Source organism: Bombyx mori, chromosome 13, assembly GCF_030269925.1.
Source record: "Bombyx mori chromosome 13, ASM3026992v2".
Classification (NCBI taxonomy): Eukaryota; Metazoa; Arthropoda; class Insecta; order Lepidoptera; family Bombycidae; genus Bombyx; species Bombyx mori.
This window is the reverse complement of record NC_085119.1, coordinates 12,105,528-12,128,332: the sequence shown is the minus strand read 5'-3', so window position 1 is coordinate 12,128,332 and position 22,805 is coordinate 12,105,528. Positions and strand designations below refer to the sequence as shown.

Sequence of the window (22,805 nt, the reverse complement as noted above, 5' to 3'; positions counted from 1 at the left end):
CTATGTATTTATTATCATGAACCAGAAAATTTGTTTATCAAAAATTCAAACCAGTATTTTAGATTTTTTTTAAAAGATATTATGTAATGAGTGATCATGGCCCGTCCGATTTTAAGTAGTGGCGCCTGTAGATACTACCACCCAACTTGAGACATGTGCTCGAATTAACGACCTAAGAAGTTTGTGCATAGTGGCTATCCTATCATCACACGCTCCGCTTTACAAGGGAATAATCATTTAATATGTCAAGACTTTCATTAAATTACGCGGTTGTTTGATTTTGTTGCTTATAATAAAACTTAGTCATAAATATATATTACATGTTATCATTAAAGGACTGTTCAACATGAGGCGGCTAATAAATCTAAAGTGGTCTCTAAAATTCTTCTAGTACATTCCAGGGATTGTTTACTTATGTTACATCGTCGTTATCGCTGAGCACGTATGCTAAAAGGAGTAAAAAGAGTTTAAACCATTTAAACTGTAATCACGTCAACCATGGCTTTTAACACATCGCTTTTTTTTTCTTTTTTTTTCGGTACACGAATTATAAGGAACTGTGTTCGAAATACATAGTTCTTTGAAACGTTCATGTTCTATGTTCAACTTACATTAATATGTTTTTTTTCACAGTTAGGAAAAATTATAATCAATCTATACTAATATATAAATCTACAGTGGTTTTTACGGATGTTCCGTTATAACAATTGAACCATACATCCGATTGACTTGAAACTTAGTATCCATGTAGAAAATACATGTACTTAATGGATAGGCTAATATTTATTTGAGTGTTGGAGTCCCTAAAAATAATGACAATAAATAATAATGTTAATTTTAAATGCCCAGCGAAGCCGGCGACTACGGCTAGTAGTGTTATAATTTCATTTTACAAATTTCTATGGCTTTTGTAGGCGGACGGCTACGCGGCTCGTCTCATGGTGAATGGTTACCATCGCTCATGTACGCCAGGAATGCGAGGTGCACAGCAATGTCGCTACCTACACTAATATGGGTTTTACCATTAATTTTATACGATATAATCTAAGAATATTAATTAGTGTAATTTAAAAAAAGAACCCATTTCACGTCTTAGCTACTTACTTCTTAGTTACAATCTGTGACCTTGTTCGTTCACGAAGCCCGCTATAGAAAACAGAGTATTATATATACACTTGACATTGGCGAAATCTAAAGAGAAACGCCATTAACCCAAGAGGTAGATAGATAGAACCCATTTAACGCTTCAAACAGAATTCTATCAACGCGATTATCTGTCTCTGTTGAAGACAACAAAAGGTTCTTTGATTACGTCGCGTCAAGTTTACACGAAGCGGGTTTGAAATTCCGATAAATCATCGTGGTTGTGTATAAAAATGGGTCAGCAGGTAGAACTACCGCCCCGGTGCAGTGAGCGCGCGCGCATCGTGGGCTCATTCTGTTTTTGCCCGCCTTTCGACTCGCGCGCAGCCTCCACTGTTGTTCGCAGGCCACGCGCGTTTCTCTCACGTGGGAAACCGTGGTATACCAGCACTCATTCATCCGCGACACCGGACTAGACAGCACGCGATGCCTCTGACATTTTGTTATCACTAGCGGCGAAGCGAATTAATATGGTGATATCTTAGAGTCCCCTAGTGGAAGTTGAGTGATGATCAAATAGACACAGTGATTAGGAGTTTCCTATTAGATAAGCGGAGACATGGCGGTCTTACCGGTAAGTCATTTCAGTGAACTTCTAACAAACTGTTTTTACACTTTTCCATTTTATTTTATCAAGAAGTAAGTACTTACTACATTTGAAATAAACAATGTGGCTCGAATTAAAAATTTCAATCTGATATATACAAACGGTTTTTTGTGCTGAAATGAAATTGAAAGGAGACTAAAATGTACTTATACTATTATCCCTTTTTCTTGTTAACAAACTCAGACGAAACAGGACGTTCTTGATTTGTTACCGTCACGTCATTGCCGGTAGATTAAACTTTAAAGGACGCCAATGATAATAATATCAATCATATTATATTGTACGATACAAAGGGATTACAATTGTTCAGTTGTTTATGCTGTTCATCTTATAAATAGGAATGTTTTAATAGGATATTCAGGAATTTAAAAACCTTAAAAATCTTGTATCCAGAAACCATAATCTTAAATGTAAATAAAATCTTCTAAGAGCCAGTTGAAGTAGAAAGCAATTATATTTTGTCCTGTAAGATGATTTCAGGTTCAGAAATAAGGGCAAGTGATATTATAATATTTTTAATGCATTTTATATAGGGTTATGCCACCTTTCAAACTAAAGCGTATCACTGCTTCGCGATAGTAATAGGCTAGATGGTGGTGGTGGCAACGCGCTATATCACCGGTAATAACGATTATTTATAAATTCTTGCGGGTTTGACATACATTGTCTTGGTCGGATAGTGGTAAAAATTGTAGGGTTCAAATTATCTGCTTGCGGAATTTTAACTCTGGTATAGTTGCATCGGTTGATATGAATAGCCTTAGATGGGTGAAAACACCCATGTTCCTTATTACATGTGCAAATTTTCAAGTTAATCGCACTTCGTGAAGTTCGTTAAAGTTAGGTGGAAAGTTTGGGTTACCTAAAAATACGACCGCAGCTAAGCCAGCTACCAATTTTATCCAGTATTATGATGGTGTTGGTTAATATTATGTTCCAGACAAGGCTTAACGATAATAAATACTAGTGATTCTGGGCGTGAATCGAATCCGAACACCGAGGTACAAGAAGGCTTCTAGATCAGATTAAAATATAGTTTCCGGATACTTCATTAAAAAGATCTAAATCAATTTAAAACTCGCATTAACAAAAAACAAGTTCATACCAATACTTCAATAGATGTTCTAAAAACATTAAACAGTCGTAAAACGAAACATGATTTGAGATTTTTTTTAATATTTAATTTGAATAAAAGTTCAATAAATTTCTTTAATATGATCATGTTTCCAAGCTTTCCCATGTACCAGGGCGGGCTCGCAATACGCGTACTTATTGACACGGGTGAGTACTTGCCAATTTTTGACACAAAACCACTATGCGTCCTATTTAGAAGGACAGGGGAGAGATTCGGTATTGTAAGCAACATAATTCAAACTTCGGTCTCATGTGTCAACAAGAATGCTGCTACCTACGTAGGATTACAATTTTTCAGTTACTACTACCTACGAAGCAGCATTCTTGTTGTGGTGTGTATGGATTTCGGTATGAGCATCAGGTGGTCTCATAGCAAATCACTCCAGTAATTTTATTATTTTATCTATGCGTCTATAAAATTCGAGAAGTTTCCTTCATCGATATGAAATGTACACTTTACATGAGTACCTTAATAATTAAACGCAAAGCTTTAAGTTACGAAAACGAAAAGTCGAGATCAACTTTCATGATAAGCCGTAATAAATTGTACATTTAATTTTCTTAAGAAAGTTTAGTAAGAATAAAAACACAGCACCCTTGAACTTTAACAACATCTTGATCTTACACATTTGTGACCATAGTGGAACAAGATTTTGGAAATGTTTCAAAAAATTCAATTATTAATTCAATTTAATATTTTTTCCTCGTGCGTATTCATTATTGGAACAAATAAGTAAAAGGAATATATATACACCATAGGAAATAGAAAAATACTATTATTCATTGAATTTGTAAACAATGTAGATAAATGAAGACAACTTAAGTTTTAAGCAAATCTTGTTGCCTAAATACATGCAATCGTTATTAAAAAATAAATACCATCTATATAGGGACATAATATGTATATAATAATATAAAAAATGTCCAATAATAAAAATGTCTGAGCTATTGCAAATTTTGTGTTCATTGATAAACTTTGAAAGGAACTTCAATAAATCCGGGTTGAAAACAAATGTTTGGGATTTATACAATTTATTACCTAACGTTAAAGTGAATTGCTTTAACAGTCCATTATAATCAAACTAGTATTTTGACACTAGCATACAAGAGAAATCTTAGAACGGGTTTGTTTGTGTTTGAAGATGCACGAGCTTCGAGTTTGAATTATCTAATCGTATGGTATCGTCACTAGTCATTCGTCAAATTCTCTAATTTCTTATCAGTTAATAGAAATGCCTAAGTGAATATCGATTCGTCTGATGTTTATTATCGATTCAAAGTGAACTGTTTCTACAATATTTATCACTAGTAGTTAATCGAATATTTTGTCAAATTCATTTTTTATCAGATAAATTATTTGGAAATCTATCAATTATCTAGATTTGTAACAGAAGGTCTCAACCCCTGAGAATTATTGAATGAATTATTATTTTTATAAGACAGGTTATGATAGATTACTTTTACGTGTGGTAGTATAAAATGAAGTTCAAATATTTATGGAACCTGACAAAATGTACATCACGTCGTTGTGTAGGGGCTACGATTTTTTAGAATGTTTTTTATATTACAGTTTCAATTGAATTTAAATTGACAACAGTTTTAGTCATAAACGACGATGAGATTATTTAACTTATTTAGTAAGTTTATTTATACTAGAGGTCCCGCAGTAGTCGAAATTCGACTATAATTAATTGGAATTGTAAGTTTGTACACTATTATGATTGTATTTTATACTTCTATAATTACAATTTTCGCCAAGGCTACACTATAAAAAATATTAATAAAGACAAACAATATTTAATCTATTCTCAATTTGACCACGTCAAGATGTCAAGAACAAAAGTTTGACAATAAATAGTATGCATGCGTGTGTGCGTCAAATACATGGTATGTAGTGTGTGTAATGTTTTCTTTATTGATTTAATGTACATATCTTTTATGCATTATTTAAAAAAAATATTAGCATTGTGCACTTATCTCTATATTCTCTATAAGTGTGGAAAATTTCATACTCCTCCGTCCGCGCAATTTACGTAAAAAGGGATACAAAGTTTTTGCTTCACGTATTAATATATAGATATCCATAATAGGTTTATGTAAATTAATTTAGATGGGCACACGTGTACGATTAAAAGTAAACGTTTTCATTAAAAACCTTGTACAAATTTTGGAGCAAGTTAAATCACTTTCTAAAACGTTATGAATAATTTCACTTATATTTTTGGAAGGAACTGGTTTTTATTTAATTTATAGGCATCGATAAACATATATGTACTATATATTGAATGCCGGCGGTTCTTTCGTGATTCTATATCAGTCCAAATATAATGGTCTGGGCGACGATTAGTCAGAACATATCCTGGGGTTCTAGTAATTGTACTCGTAATACGTGAGCTGAAATTATTACTTAATATCTTCATTATTTTTCTCATCAATTATTATTTTCTTTAATTCGTATCACCGGTACTAAAGCGTGTTCTGATTTTACACGGTCTGACATAAGCAGTCCCGTGTTCCTGTTTGAAGCGTATACCTACCCGTTGTTACGTTTAAAGGTGAGCTATGGGATTCATATTGTGGAGCCTATCATGAAGACTCTCTGTTTAATAAACTGTTTAATATCAAGTGGCCGTGTGTATTCGTTTGCCTATTTTCAAGTTTAGAAAAAATTTGTTTAGCTTACTTTTTTTTTTTTTTTTTTATTGCTTAGTTGGGTGGACGAGCTCACAGCCCACCCGGTGTTAAGTGGTTACTGGATCCCATATACATCTATAACGTAAATGCGCCACCCACCTTGAGATATAAGTTCTAAGGTCTCAAGTATAGTTACAACGGCTGCCCCACCCTTCAAACCGAAACGCATTATTGCTTCACGGCAGAAACAGGCAGGGTGGTGGTACCTACCCTCGCGGACTCACAAAAGGTCCTACCACCAGTAAGTAACTGAAATAGTTATTGTCATGGTAACACATTAAGCTTTACTAAATAAAAACAAAATGGAAATTTGAAAATTAAAAAGAGTCACCGAGCCACGTATTCAAAGAAAACAAATAAATAAGAATGTGAATGCGGAACGTCCGTTTGTAACACTTAATAGCTATAACTTTATAAACGTAATGTATCTTCGTCATCGCACGCATTCATGCACCAATATTGTATTGTGATTGTAATAAATTACTAAGCAAACACACCGCGCGTATCACTTTCCATTTCTATGCTATCTTCTATGTTATTACTTGTATTATGTAACGAAAAATCGACAGCATAATGTGTATTACTTAAATCTTTGAATGACAATTATTTTAGAGACATTTAACATCGAATAGAAGAAACCTCGATTCACAAAAAGGTCTTTAACCCACAAGGCGTTCAATAGATCGACGCCAATTCATATGTTTTTACGTATTGGTATGTTTATTATGCAACAGAAGAATATAGGTACAGCCCGCCTGATAGTGACTGGTTACCGTCTCAATGGACGTCGGCAATGCCAGGATATAGTCAAACCACTGCCCGATATTCCACGGATATATTAAAGTTCACCGAGCCAATGACATTTACGAATATATTATCTATATATAGGTATATATGAGTCGACTATTATCAAAGGCGGCAATCTGACTTTTGGACAATGATTGGTAAATCAGAAAAACGAATTATTGACTTTGTATTCCATTGGCAGTTACAAAACTCTTCGGAACGACATCTTAGATAAATAACAGGTTAACTATTAACCTTTATTTAATGCAGGTTTTGAACCGTATTCTTTGAAGGAGACGATTATATTCAAATAAATCTGTATTGACATATCAATAAAAATGTTTTGTCCAAATGTACAGATTGCCACCTTTGATAATAGACGACTCATATATAAATGAATTGCTGTTCGTTGGTCTCGCTAAAACTCGAGAGCGGCTGGACCGATTTGGCTAATGTTCGTCTTCAATTATTTGTGGAAATCCAGAGAAGGTTTAAAAGGTAGATAAATATGAAAATGCTCGGAACTAAATAAAAATAACAATTTTGTTTTTCCTTTGATGTGTCCCCCGTCGGACGGATTCATTTTGTTTGTTTTAAGTTTATTTTATACAAAAGTTTAGGTCTTTTATTTATCGATTGAGGCACTACGAAGTCTGCCGGGTCAGCTAGTCTTCAATAAAGAAATGTGATTCGCGTTAGAAATGCGTAAAATTATGTAATTGGTAATTTAACGAGAGATTTATCCGCAAGGTTGCACAATAAAGAGATCAAGGCTCTAGCGAACAATGATACGAACAATCGTTTGAGAATCCTCATAGTTGCGTTGTAAAGTTCGTGAAAGCGCGCTTCCCACACGTATTAAACAATATTCAATGTTAAGGCTTACATTAAAAAGGTTGACTCTCTTGATTTTAATTGGAATTCGCCTTTCGTTTCGTGAAATTTTGAACAATCGTGTTTTAATGTAATCGAGGAATTGTGTTGTTTAATTCACATAATAATCTTTTACTGGTCTAGTTCTAATACATGTTTCTAAGACCGAAGATATCTTGCAGTTTTAGTTTTTTTTTTTTTTTTTTTTCTTAGATGGGTGGACGAGCTCACAGCCCACCTGGTGTTAAATGGTTACTAGAGCCCGTAGACATCTACAACGTAAATGCGCCACCCACCTTGAGATATAAGTTCTAAGGTCTCAGTATAGTTACAACGGCTGCCCCACCCTTCAAACCGAAACGCATTACTGATTCACGGCAGAAATAGGCAGGGTGGCGGTACCTACCCGTGCGGACTCACAAAGGTCCTACAACCAGTAAATAGTTTATGAGCAAACTCTGAGTGATGCAAAAGATGTGTCTAGTTTTACTATAGATGAGTAGAGGAGATCACACGGCGTTAAGTAGTTACTCGAGATCATAAATATCGTAACACAAATTCCACTCAACCTTGAGGTATGAAGTAGAAATCTCGATGTTGTACCTACTGTAATACTGCAAAAACGAAATGTATCTTAACTCCGTGGCAGCTATAGACAAGACGGTATCCTATCCACCTATCCATATGTGCACAAAATACGCCCTACCAAAAGTTATTCCGCAATTTTTTATTAATTTACTGGTTTCATTTTAGGTGGTTACCCAAAATACCTTCACCAACATTTGTGAGATCTTGTTCGTTCCGAAATATATTTTATTTTACTAAAGCACCTACTAAAGTAAATCCTGGAATAAATAATAAGAGCACGTCGGTTTTGTCTAGACACAGACGTCCATTTATTTTATCTAGACCGTCTCGATAGTCCTGAGTCAGCGGGTTGTTCTACAGGACAGCAATTTAGTAAAAATACAGGTACGAAAGTATGTGCGTTTTATTTTACAACAGATGAAAGTAAATGAATATACTGTCTCTTCCATATTGTATTAAAAGAGAGTAGCTATCGCATTTCTCTGGGCCTTATTTACAAAATTTAAAAATTTTTCGATGGCGATACATGAAAAAGGTTCTTTTATTACCATACACAGTTACTAAATGTATGCACATAAAAAAATCCAAAACAACATTGAACAGATAATTTTGAGTGCGGCGAAGTCGGGGTTTATCGCTAGTGACGTATGTAAAAACTGATGTTGATCTAAAAAGTAATAATTTAAAAACTAACTAATAATATTTTATTATATAATTAATGTACATAGTCCACCATTTAGTGGTGGATTTACTGGTGGTAGGACCTCTTATGAATCCGCACGGGTAGGTACCATCATCCCGCCTACACTGCCGTGAAGCGGTAAGGCGTTTCTGCTTGAAGTCACGACATTTCGGATCCTCCCGATCCACTAACGGTGCTTTTAGGTACCTCAAGCACCGGTCATCGTTCTCGTCGAACTGGTCCCTTGCGACGAAGGGCTCGACGAGTAAATTAACTCACAGACACAGCCCACTGAGTTTCTCGTCGGATTTTCTCAGTGGGTTGCCTTTCCGATCCGGTGGTAGATTCTACGAAGCACGGCTCTTGCTAGGGTACGTGTTAGCAACGTCGTCAGGTTTGAGCCCCGTGAGCGCATCTACTAGTTAAGGTTACGCTGAAATAGCCTCTCAAGGCTATCAGCTTAGGTATGAAAAAAAGTTTGAAGGGTGGGCAGCCGTTGTAACTATACTGAGTCCTTAGAACTCATATCTCAAGATGGGTGGTGGCATTAACGCTGTAGATGTCTATGAGCTCCAGTAACCACTTAACACCAGGTGGGCTGTGAGCTCGTCGACCAATCTAGGCAATAACTAAAAAAAACAATAAAAAAACCGAAGGAAGTATTAATAAAATTATCTAAATGCAAAAATCATTTAAGTTCAGACGCGTAGTAATTTCCTGGAAGCATAACTTGGTATGCGAAGAGTATAATGTCTGCCCTAAAACGATTTTTCGTAATCACATTCATTGACGACATTTCGGTACGGATAGTATTTTTTAAATGTGCCATAACTGGAGTTTACGTGTTGTTTGTTTTTGTCAGTCGTAGACATAATTAAAACTACTTTTACAGTTTAACCTCGGGTTATTTGTTGTCATTTTATTATATCATTGTACGTCCGACGTTTCTAATACTTTATAGTTTTCACGGGCACTGGACTGAAGTGGACTGACCTGACCGTCGTAATCGTAAAAGTAATTTTCATTACGTATCTCAGGTGTTTTTAAATTTCAAGTAAAACCCGTCGAATTAATGTTCTATCTAAAATACTTTTGTCAATGTTCGTTTGTCGTTTGTTTTTCATATGATTTTATTGGTAAAAACTACAAACAAAATGCGGAACTGAACGTCTAATTACTGTGACCAGCTACCGTTTATTAGCAGGCTCAAGCATCTACGTCACGCAATTATAATGATAGAATTTTTGTGCGATAATGGAACTAATAGTTTTGTTCATCGTTATATATAGTTATAGTTATAAATAGTTCTAGGTTCGAAATAGAATTCCAGTTACTTTTTAAATATACATAATTTATTATATGTTATGTAATGAAATTAATAGGGTAAGATTTTTTTAATAAATTTGCAAACTAAGATAAGACAAAAAGTATATATATCTGACTCAAATTATCAAATTAATTTTTCCCTTAGTTATAACAACAATAAAATTTGTAAATAATTTAAAATGTAGTTCCGGTGCTAAATTATTGTAGATTATAGTAATGGGGTGTATACAATACTCGTATAATATAGTCAGAGATATAATGACAACAACAGAACGAATAAAAAATTCACAATACACTTTATTCTTCCGTTATTAAATTTAAACATTCTTAACAAGCTGCTATTTGTAAAAAAGAATTATTATTATTACATTATGTATACAATCACATAACTTGTTTTTAAATTTTGTGACTTCCTTCAGATTTAAACACCAACTCAATATAAAATGTAGTATTAAAAATCTTCTTAACCGCTTTCATTAAATTGATGATTCACCTAAATTCTCAGAAATCATTTACGTCCATTCCGTATTAATACGACAGTATTTTTTTCGGAAGTTACCTTTCTGATGTAACAGCCATGACGAAGCATAATGTTAAAGTTGAAAACGAAATTGTAAAAGTTATTTCACAGTTCACGCCGTGGACCTTTCAACTCGTTACGGCGTCGTCTACAAACATTAAATAATAATATTATTCCACGCACGATTCTAAAATGTTTTACGATTTAATTTAATAGTCAGGGTAATTCATTGATTATTTTATATTATGTGTAGCGTTGTTCTTCTTCTTTGTCGTTTCCTTATTACTGAGGGTCGTGACCACCTTGGTCCTTGCCTGCATTCGGCCTGCTTAATGGCGCCCGGGACGCTGGTGTTTGTGGCCTCCTTGACAATGTCCGTCCACCTAGCGTTGTATCTTGCGACAAAACAAGTGAAATATCTTTCCTCTCAGTTGTTTGAACGGTCGTCAAATTTTTGGTTGAAGGTATATGAGGAATGAGTTCTTATTTATAATGAGTTACAGGAGATTTATGAGCCCGTTAAAATAACATTGTCAAAATGAGTTATTTACGTTACCGGTGATAGAGGATCTTGTGAACCCGCGCGGGTAGGTACTAACATAATGCCTGCTTCTGCGGCGAAGCAGTAATGCGTTCCGGTTTGAAGGATTGGGGTAGTCGTTGCACTTTGTAACTGAGACTTCAATATTAGAAGAGTAGAATTCAAGTTTCAAAGTAGGTGGCGGTATTTAGGTTGTTGAGGTCTCTAGGCTCCAGGATCCACTTAGCACTACGTGGGCCATAGTCTCATTAAACAGTCTAAGCAATCAAAATAATGTTTTTTAAAAACATAGATTAGCTGTCTTCTTTTTACCAGCTTGGAATTGAATTTATGAATAAATTAGTCGAATAAATCTTCAAAAAAAGTCCACGAAAATATCTATCACAATTACGATAGTTCGCTTTTTTAAATTGTGATTTGTGAATTTTGGACATAATGGGTCGCATTTTTCTACGTCGCGAATGAGAGGTACAGATAAACAATAATCTTTTCAATATTTTTATAAAATGTTTATCATTTATAATTTATTTTTGGAATCGAGAAATTACTGGTTGCTTAAGATAAAGAAAATAAAAGAAAACCAAAATTATTTACACTATTTGCAACAATATTTGCATTATTGTATCATTTTGTATCTCATCTCCGTGCTCTAGGTTTTGGCTTATATATAATAGCATTAAATAATTTTACGCCAGTAGTTTTATTAAATTTACTGAGTTATTAAGCTTCAATACCAACTGTCAATTAATGAAATTCACTGTACAAATTTATGTGTATGTACATAGACACTCGAAGGTACCCAGCGGCAGGAAATACCCCAGGACCGCAAGGAATGGTGACTGTTGTTTTTGATCCAGTTTGGGTTACCGCGCCGAGGCAATAATGGTAGTACCACATGGATTGCATTTTATTATCGAATTAAAAAAAAAAACTCAATTTTTTCCCGCCAATGTGAGTGTCACACGTCTCTATTAGACGACTACTGCGTTGAGCTGTATTGTCTGTTCCACGTATATGTATAATTTCCCAAAGAACACCCCGGAAAGTGTGGCGTCGTGTTAGCACCTAAACTTTCTCCTTGAATAATTGTATCGTGTGCAACAATGTACGCCTCAACAATACTATCTAATGTGCGGCTTTTTGTTAACGTGTGACGGCCAGTGATTTATGGAATTGATGTTAAATCATTAAATATAACTGATTACGTGATTGCCGAATGTTGACTGTCGTATTTTTATTTTACTTTATGTCTTTGTTCAGTAAGCCCCATTAACACGGTGGAAAGGATAAACCATTCACTAATTTAATCAGATTAGGTATGGAACTACCCTTTTGAGCTCAATTGTACAAGTACTCTTGATAGGGACCTTTAGGGTAAACTTATGGTTATTATTTAGATATTGATTGATACTGGTGATAGGACCTCTAGTGAGTCCGCGTGGGTAGGCACCACCTCCCTGCTTATTTCTGCCGTGAAGCATTAATGCATTTCGGTTTGAAGGGTGAGGCAGCCGTTGTAACTATATTTGAGACCTTAGAATTTATATCTCAAAGTGGGTGGCTCATTTAGGTTGTAGATGACTATGGGCTCCAGTAACCACTTAACACCAGGTGGGCTGTGAGCTCGTCTACCCATCTAAGCAATAATAATAACAAAATTATATATATATATATTTAGGTATATATATATTTACGTTGGGGAACGTGAACTTAGAATTTATCTTGGAGACGTCTAGAAACGTCTGATTACGATACAATTGCACCTTAAGGGTGTATGACTGGTGTCGTTTTGTGACATCAATGAGCACTCAGCGTCTAGACGGTCGCAACAACAAGAAAAAAAACACATCTCACAACATCGCAGCAGGTTCAATGTTAAGATATTCCCGCCAATACAAATTGAAACGGGTTATGTTAATGCATGGAACGGCGCGTGTTGCACTCTCATTTTCTACCGCGCTGAAGAAATTGATTCATGTGTATTGTTGTGACCTAATAAGCGGAAGTATTTGGTAGCGGGAAATCGTTAATTATTACCAGCTGGACGTCACGCATTTCGTGAATAATGGACGTGAAACAGACATGTTTCGTATAGACCGTATTCGTTATAATTTCATAGAAATTTAATAGTCCGTTGAGATTTTTCTATCATTTGTTTAAAATTTTACTTGCAACTTGATAATAGTTCAGAGTTTAGAAAATCATGTTATAATAAGAATATTGTTTTCCGTTCTGAATTACCATAAATATATGTTGAAGTTACGAATATAAAAACCAATACTTTCTGGGAAACATTTCAGAATTGTTAGCATTTATCGCAGAAAATGTATGTGTGATGAGGTCACGGTCTACTTAATATTCGGTAATGAAGTTGGTCGTGTAAATTATATTGCATAGCATATGTTCTGCCTTACCAATCTGAAACGACGATGACTTCAAGACAGAAATAGGCAGAATGGCTGACCCTTCCCGAGCGGGCTTCCAGTACGCTTTAATATCAAGAAATCAGACAGTTGACGTAGTATGTATACCTAATATATAAATAACGCTATTGTTCGTTCTTCGGAGAATCTCTTAGTCGCATTTTAGTCACGGATAGAGCGTGGGATAGTGCTATTTTTAGCCGAAACTGCACGGCCATCTATGTAGTACATTAACCATTTTCAGTTCACAATAAAATAAAACAGTCTCCATTACAATCGAAAGTCATTACGTTGCGACTTCTCTTGGTCATGGGGAATCGACGTAAAACGACACAAGAAAAATATGTTGAATGATTTATTAATATTTTACGTGTTGTTGCAATCGAGCAGCCATCGAATGGGAAAGTTAATCGATTGTGATAGAATAAAATTACTTAATTAGAGTTTCATTAAAATGTATTTTGGGAAGTTTTTTTTTTTAAAAGATATCATTATATTCGATAGAGCAACATCAATTTGAAACGTTATCATACTGTTTGATAGAATCAAAATGATTAACAATGCGTATTTTTAAAACAACTAGTTCGTTTAATTATCATTTACATTTAACTCAATTCAATTAATCTCTTTTTAGGGGTCAATGAGTTCACGATTTACCTGGCGTTAAGTGGTTATCAGAGCCCATAGACATCAATAAGTAAATGCCGCCATTAACATTGAGACTCAATCATATATTTTTTCACGATTCAAGAAAATAAAAGATAAACGCAATTCAAACGGTTAATTGGAGTTAATTCATTATAGAATTTAACAGAGCAGTTAAGAGTCAAATTTAATTTAAAAAAGTGTTCTGTGTGATATATTATTGGAGGAGTCAGTAGAGGGCTCAATAAAGTGTGCCCTTTCGCCTTAGTAGAAAACAAGTTTCACAGATTTATCCTATTAGTCATCCAGTCGAGTTGGGTTGCTTTCTATAAACATATATATTTTGTGCTTTACGAATCTATGTATTGTGTAGGTAAAAACAAAACAATTGTGTGTGTGTGTGTGATGTTTGTTGTCCAGCTTTAGTGTTTTTATTGATGCTAAAAACCTTTTAAAAATAGTCTTATTCTTTCAGAATTTCAAAAATCAAGTCGTCGTGGTCTAAAGGATGAGACGGCTGGTGCATTCGTATGGTGCGATGCGACTGTGCCGGTGTAGCTACAAATGTTTCTGAATTATGAATTGTTTTGAGATTGCTTATGAATTACTTCCACGAAGAAGGAATAAAATCCTGTAATAAAAATGAAAGCCGCAAAAATTATAATTTACGAATTACCGGTTGTAGGACGTCTTGTGAGTTCGCACGAGTACTTATATTATTATGATTAAAGGACACTTTTCAATGTTATGGCTCATTGGATGGTCTTTTCGAATATTTATCAGAAGATATAGGTTTGCTGTGCATATTAACTCGGACCAATGCCATTAATTTAGGGAATTAGGGAAGTCTGTGTCTGCGATAACGGCATTATAAACATTTTCCTACGAAACTCCCTATTTTCTGTTTACTAGCTACCTGTTTTCGATGGTTAAAGATGCCTAAAGTTTTAACATTTAAATTTAATACGATATCTCTAACGGTGATGGAAGAATGCATGTTTAATGTGATCTCAATATATCTTATAAAATAATACTATAATAAAATCTCAAGCTAGTTGATTCATAATTATTAATAATACTGTAATAAAATCTTAAGGTGCTTTATTCACGTTTTGGCGTTAATAAGCTCCAGGAAACCACATAACACCTGCTGATTACCATCTCGTCTACCAATCTATTGTGAAAAATTAGATGTAACAATACTATTCTGAAAACATCGGAAAAGTACGTTTTATAGAAAAAGAAAAGCTGATTCATATTCATAGTCACATTCACACTTTAAATTATTACACAGAATCTTAGAAGTATTCGTTAGTAATAAGCAAATCAGTGGTAGGTGTGATCAGGGAATGCAATTTTCTAAATGAGCTTGTTAGGAGGATTATTCCATACAGTAGTTTAGTGTTTCTAAAATGATCTAGGTCTCTTAAGTGGGAAACCTACATTCGCACTGATTAGGAACATTTGTCAGAGACGAATGTAATGGGCGTCATGAAAAGCCTCTCATATAGAAAAATGGAAGATGACTATGCGGAAAGAGAGTCATTCCTTTTCATTTAGAGTATTGTAGTATTATTTTTTTGTTAATGTTTTAAACGAAAGTGATGCAAATGCAACTAATTAAAATAATTTGGATTTTAAATTTCAGAAATTCAGTGGATTATGCTCATTATTTAAGAAAAGTAATTCCTTGGTGCTATGAAGTCTTTTACATTAAACAAGGATGCTTACTTACTATTAGCTAGCTAGTATGCTGGTATACATTTGAAACCGACAAATTAGATGTTAAAAAGTGACATCGAATTTATTAATATTAAAATTAAAATTCATCAAATTATCTTGACTATGAATTGATAGTGATTTTGTCCGAAGTAAATAATGTCACAGACAGATTAGTACACAAAATCATTTCGATATTCTAATCAAGTCACACACACACACACATGCACAGTTAATGTATTCATTTTTCGTTAAATCGGGCACGAACTTTTGCAATGGCCAATAGAAAAGAGCGTTTCGTTCTTAACAATGCATTGGCAGCGTATTTGAATTCGTTTGTCAAAGATGTCACGATTCTTCTCGAATAACGAGTCAATCACGGACCATGGGTTCTTAAAATTGTGTTCACTTTCGAACCTGTTTTTTCTTTACGACTCGTATTAGAACCACATTAAATTTTTTTGTTCGATGGCTTGAATTTTTTAAGCGAAAACTGATTTAGAGCTTTTGTGATTTGAAAACTTATGAAACGGAAATTGCCCTAGAAAATCGACATCACAAAAGGTAAAAATCGCCATATATAGGATTTAGCTTACTGGAGAATGATAACGAGGACTTTTGACGGCCGGCGGGTGTTACTGCGAGTTAATTGCACGCAAGTTTTCTTACACATGTTGAAGAAAGGGTGTTTTGGCCGTGACAGGATGGGGACTTTTAATCCTTTATTCTATAAGTTTATATTCTATTTGGTAAATTATTATAAATACATTGTAAGTACGCTGTAAGTACATTAAAGGATAAAATGCGGAATGAAGTTATTCGACAGAGAACGAAAGTCATCTACATAGCTCAAAGAGTCAGCAAGCTGAAGTGGCAGTGGGCTGGCCATATATGCCGTATACTATAAAATTTGCATTGCGGATTTCTGGGTACAAATGCATATAAAACAATTTTTGTTCTGATTGGTTACATTTTATTATGAAATTCATGGTGTGAGTAAATAAAAGGGTAAAAAATAATTAAATACTTTGTTAATTAGTTAAAAGAAAGCACACATTACTTCATTTGCGGAAGAGTATCTGGGGGTAGCATCAGTTTTCAATGAACTGTATGTTGTTTTAGTAGTGGAAAATAAGTAAGTTAGTTTTCTTTTATATCTGTGGACAATCTCCCCTACCTAACCTAGACCGATGCGTTGTTTCGATTTTGAAATTCGAGTTAGAATAATGTAACCATAATATTCGTCTAGTTTTCACTTTCTTATGTCTTTGTCTCACGACTCAAAGATACTACGCCTTATGTCATCCAAAGAAAGCATTGTTGCGTTTTGACCGTCAATTAAGTAAAAGTTATTTTAGAAGAGCGTGTGAATTGTGGGTCATTGATCTTCCTTTAATGTGACCTTAGTAACCCCATAGCCCATGTACGCCATTCAACCATAGTAGATGTGTATAGCAATTTAAACTGTAATTCGAGTGTTTTTGTATATCAAAGATATGTAATTTATGAATTACGTGAACATATTTGTTTGTTTCTTGCTACAGAACACGTTACAAAACGTTGTAAGTCATATACTGTGCAACATTTTGTAAATACAAATTAAAAGGTCGATTTAATTGAAAAAGGAATAAACTATTATTTCACTCTAATGACAGAAATTTATACGTATAAAATTAAATAGTATTTACTCATATCGAAGACTAAAATCAAGAAAGCAAAATTACCCTTAGGCTCACTCACTCTCTTGTAGAAAAAAAAAACGTTCAGGATATAATCACGACGAGCGACGGGATTTTTTTTGGCGCGAATGGTCGCCTCTTTCCGTATTCAGGTTATGTTGTATGTAACACCTAACCTATTTAAGGTTTTATTTTTATGTAGGTAAGACTTTTCATGTAAATTCAGCTCCTAATAAAAATCTATGACAAGCCATTCTCACTTAAAAAGAAAAGAAAAAAACTAGTCATCAAATATCCTTCGGAGACGTCGTGACATTTTTTTTTTTTATTGCCTTCATGCACGTAGTCGTGCAATTTCGCTGTTCCTCACGTTCCAAAACTTAGTTAACCTATCGAAATTAAATACTAAACGTTATTTGTATTATTCACAGTCGATAACTAGAAGTTAATGCAAATTAATTCGTGTGTCACATACCTACGAGTTGTGCCCTGATTCTCGAGAATAGTGTAATCGACGATGTTGCGTAATATTGATGTGTATCCACTTGAATTCTTTACGATAGGTATTGCAAAAGACTGCAATTGCATTTTTACGTAACACAAAATAAACAATTGTCATCTGTGTAACGTGATTCGAATTTTTATTTCTGTTTTATTATGCGCGTCGAATAAATAACGAAACTTCGATTCTTAAAAGTTAGGTCTTCTTTTGTTAATCGAACAAAACAAACAGACGTGGCAAGATAAACTATAACTGTTTATTATATTTATAAATAGGCAAAGATAAAACAGCTCGGTAGCCTTTTTTCTTAGTTTATCAAACTGTTTTCTATTGATTTTTTTGTTTCGTAACCATTGACGAGGTTTAGTATTATTATATATTTTATCTTTAAAGAAAGTATTTTAAAAATAAAATGCAAGGTAAAGGTGCTATCATTGACAAAATAATCGAATTCTTGTGGAGTCAGATATTATGGTCATATTGGGACCACTGTGCGAACACTACTTATTTTAAAGATGTCTCTTGATATATTTGATATACTTGTTGATATATTTTTTTATCCTTTGATCAACAATAGATACTTTTTATACAGAATTTTTATTTCCTACTGAGCTATTTAACCTTGTAATGATTGTAATTGCAGTAATTAAGTAATTTCGCGTTACCTTTAATTTCAAATTTCTTTTATCTAAATTCACATTATCAATGCCAATCTGTCAATGCCATTATTCTATTATTTTTTATTCTAGAAATGTTTGATAATGTTTCGAATAAAGGCACACTTGGTATAATTGAAGTGATAACGCAACTAATAGTCTTCAAGTGAAAAGAGAAAAGAGCTATGAATAGCAGTCCGTGAGAAGCACACATTGTACTTTTAAATAGCGCATTTCACGATATTTTCTAGTAATGCTGGTTTAATTACTCAATTTTTGTGTGTTTTTAATAGTTTTTGATAATATTTACGAAAATTTGTAACGAATTTTCTTTTTTCTAATTTCAGATATTACCTGTTCTGCTCTTAGCTGCAATCGCAAGATGTACGTGTGATCAAAATAAACTACACAGCGATGGGAATCGGTTTAGTGCCTCACATTTCGGAGAGTTGTTAAAGCCGCCTCCTCCACCAATTAGTCGTATATTACCGGTGCCATTCCACGGCAGTGGTGGAAGGATTCAGCAACAAAATGCAGATGTTGGTTACAATTATCAACCGCCACATCAGATGCCGTCTCCGTTACCACCTTCGAATGCCTTTAAATTTCCTACACCTTTCTATAAACAGTACAATTTTAATTACGTACCACCACCCCAGCCCTTTACAACGACACCGTCGTCATCGCTTTTCCAGAAGGTATCGACATGGTTGTTTCCGTCTCAACAGACGAGTCATGATCCCACATCGCTAGTTTTTAGTGGCAACAATGGAAATCAAATAAAAAAGGATTGCAATCCTTGTAACCTAGTGCCGTGGCTGCCAGTAATTAGATACAATAATTTAGGCAATGAAAATACATATCAAAAACCAGTTTCGACATATGGCCCTCCAAGTCCAACAGCAGTTACCAATATTCAAAATGGCAGACAATACAATTCGCAATCGTTTCATGTACAACAAAATGTCAATCAAAATTTAAAGACTCTGTCAAGTTCGTCTCTTTTACCGCAACCTAATTTTGGTTCTCCGCCTCAGTCTAACAATATACAAAGCTCTACATATGGGCCGCCTAGCCCTACTCATACTTTGGAATTGAATTCCCAAAATCCATTGTCATCTTCTTTCTCTATTTCAAGTTCTACGTACGGTTTACCTAGTTCTTATTACGGGATACCAAATGGTGCACCTATGGAACAGACAAGTAATTCTTACTCACCTCCATCTAATCATATATTCAATACTTTTCCAAATGAAATATCTTCATACAACCACATGAGTTCAACGTATGCACCTTCAACTTTATATGGAACACCAGCGCCCATGTACTCTACTACATCATATTCTTACGGAATTCCATATCCCGGAACTACGCCCGAAGCTTGGACACCAGCAGTTCAGCCAAATGATGTAAATAATAATTCACCTCAGAGCGATGTAGAAATATTAAGAGATTTAAATCCATCACACGAATTACAACTTCCTAAGGTTACACATCCAACGGAGTTCAGAAATTCGTATGGCGAAACTATAACTAATATCAACGTACTTGACATATCATATCCAGCTTCAGCTACAGCAGCAGAATCAACAAAAGTACGAACTGAAGTATTACCGCACGGTGTTACAAATATGACATATCCAAAACATTCTTTGGCCTTAGCGAATCCAGCTCCATTTACATTGAATAGAGGAAGAAATATTCACACATTGCAACCGGTTGCTTTACCAAATTTAAGCGTTTCTCCACTACCACCGATATTTAATGCTCGTCCTTTTAGGCCGATCACTGCTTTCCCCAATAACGTTGTTCAAGGAATAAACCAAATGCAACAAACATTAAACAATTACAATGTGGCACAAAGTATACCGTTGGTTGAATATACCCATTCTGTCGATTATCCCGCAACATTTGTAGAATCGCCGGTCATAGATATAGACGCTGTACAGAACACTAATCAAAGCAAATCTTATCGGAATATACCAAGTAGCTATGTGATTGATGAAATAAAAGACATTTCTCCTCAAGCGTCTGAAGATCATATTTCAGCTACCAAAACATCAGATGCTAGTTTTGAAAGTACAGGTGTTGATGTTGGTAATGATATTAATTACGATACAGGAATACCTCTAGAGATGAATAAAAATTCATTTCATAATTCCGATAACAAGCCAAGCTTTGCAGATTTACGTGGTGTCAAAGACGAGGATGTCGATAAATATCGTACAGAAAATAATTTACAGAACATTGATTCACCTCTTCTATACTTGAAACCTAGTGCCCCTCATAAAAATCATGGAGATTTTATATTATCTCTATCTACTCCGCGTGCGGAAAATGAATATGAGATTTATGACGATGCACCTTCTACAACTATAGCTCCAAAGCCTCCTACTTTGACAAGTTGGGATGAAAGTAGAACAGATTACAGTCATAGTTTGTCTCCACCTGCAGAAGAGCCGGTTAAATCTAATAAACCAAAGTTTGTTCAAATAATCGTGCCATACACAACTTTGAGAAAAGAAGTTGACAACGATTACTCCCAAGGCACTAAAGAATGGTCTATAATATCTGAAAAAGAATTCCAACCAAGGAATATTCCACCACATAAAGAAAGCGTTTTTACTACTACCGAACAATATACTACACTTGCAACGACTACAGAAGATACGAAACAGGAGGTGTTAGAAAATTACGATCAAGACCAACTAAGCCCAGCAAATACTTTTAATAATTTTTATGAGGTGAGAGAAACGCCTTTTGACATTATTAAATTACAACATACCATCGATGATTGGACAGAGCAAGAGTATTCTAAAGAATATAAAAATCAAGAGAAAACGAGAAGCAGCGAAAAACTCGCGAAACAAATACCTGACGATTTTTTCACAACTACTGTGCCTACCAATTATGATTCTGAAACGAATAGCTATCATAATTATGATTTTTATGATCATGAAAGTGCAAGCAGTATTCAACATATCGTACATTCAACCGATAAAATCAACAGCACACTAACACCCCCACGGAAAGAATATAATATGATTGAAAGAACTAAAACAAAACACATTGATAATAAAAATGGGTCACTCAGTGAAATAAATAAGTTTCACGTATACACAGCTGCTTCGTCATTCCGAACAACGCCTATCACAAGCAGTACATCCACAACGACCCCGCCACCGTGGGGTAAAATACAAACTTCAATATCACCTTTGACAAAAGAAAAAGTTTATGTAGTTACATCGAGACCTTGGAGAGACATCGGAAATATTTCCAATAGCTGGTACGCAAATGAAAAGTTTGAAACAAAAAAGACGAAAGTTGACAGTATTCAAAATGCATCAGACGAAATCCCATTAAAATCTGCTACATTTGTGAACAGACCATCGTTTGGTTTTACCTCAGGAGGGAAGATAGAATCAGGAAGAAGTGACACTTATGAATTTTCCAAAAGCTGGTACCAAAGCAGTGAGTGTTTTAATTTTTTGAGTCACTATTAATCTTGAGCACATTGTATTATATATTAAATGCACTTTCTTTTCAGTAAACGCTCTGGAGGTCGAATCGCTGCCAGATAGTCCAACCCTGCTTGAAGAGGTTCTATTCTTTTACTAATAATACTCTTGACACAATTTTCATTGCCACACCTCTCAAAATCAAACCTATCTTGTCGATTTTGATAAATAAAATTTGTTGTTGCACATGTGACTACAAATCAACTAATGTAAATATTGTACCGTACTAATTCTCTACTAATTACAAAGTACGAATCATAGAATTTAGAACAATTTAGATTAATTTTTTATTCGAAAGATTTCCTTAATATGGATGTACTTTTTACAGGGTTCGACAGGTATAACAGCCATAGGAACTCCTAAGAATATTTGAAGAGTGACGTCATAATTCTTCTAATGAAATATTACATTATGTTTCATTAATTAATAATTTGTGACTTTTGATGAAACTTCTAGCATGTGCTGGACATTGTGCACACAAAAAGAACACTCGGCCAGTGTCTTGTAAAGATGAAATTGCATCGTGATATAAGTATGATATAGTGTTTAATGTCTGTAACTCCACGTACTTAATACAAATTGACATATTTTACAGGCACTCTCACTATTAAAATGTGGATTGCTTATGTCATTTTTATAAAATAAAATTAGTATCGTGGACTTGTGTAAATAAAGTTTTTGTAAGGAAAATAAGACTAATTAGATAAGTCATAAGATGTAAAATGTAAATATCTTTGTAAATATAAAATCTACAAGCATTATTAGTTGT

General features: G+C 34.4%; 1 protein-coding gene across 1 annotated transcript; it reads left to right on the top strand.

Moving 5' to 3' along the window:
- Positions 1-1,399: 1,399 nt before the first annotated feature.
- On the top strand, positions 1,400-22,797 carry LOC101744704 (uncharacterized). Its single transcript, XM_012691977.4, has 4 exons — positions 1,400-1,717; positions 18,866-21,989; positions 22,066-22,118; positions 22,365-22,797. Exons 1-4 carry the CDS (start codon positions 1,703-1,705, stop codon positions 22,407-22,409), a joined length of 3,237 nt encoding a protein of 1,078 aa, XP_012547431.2. The 5' UTR covers positions 1,400-1,702; the 3' UTR covers positions 22,410-22,797.
- The last annotated feature ends 8 nt before the right edge of the window (positions 22,798-22,805 follow it).

Excerpts from the sequence above, each read along its gene's own strand:
- LOC101744704 (XM_012691977.4), top strand. Across the intron at positions 21,990-22,065 it reads CAAAAGCTGGTACCAAAGCA|TAAACGCTCTGGAGGTCGAA; the intron begins GTGAGTGTTTTA and ends CTTTCTTTTCAG. Across the intron at positions 22,119-22,364 it reads GTCCAACCCTGCTTGAAGAG|GGTTCGACAGGTATAACAGC; the intron begins GTTCTATTCTTT and ends TACTTTTTACAG.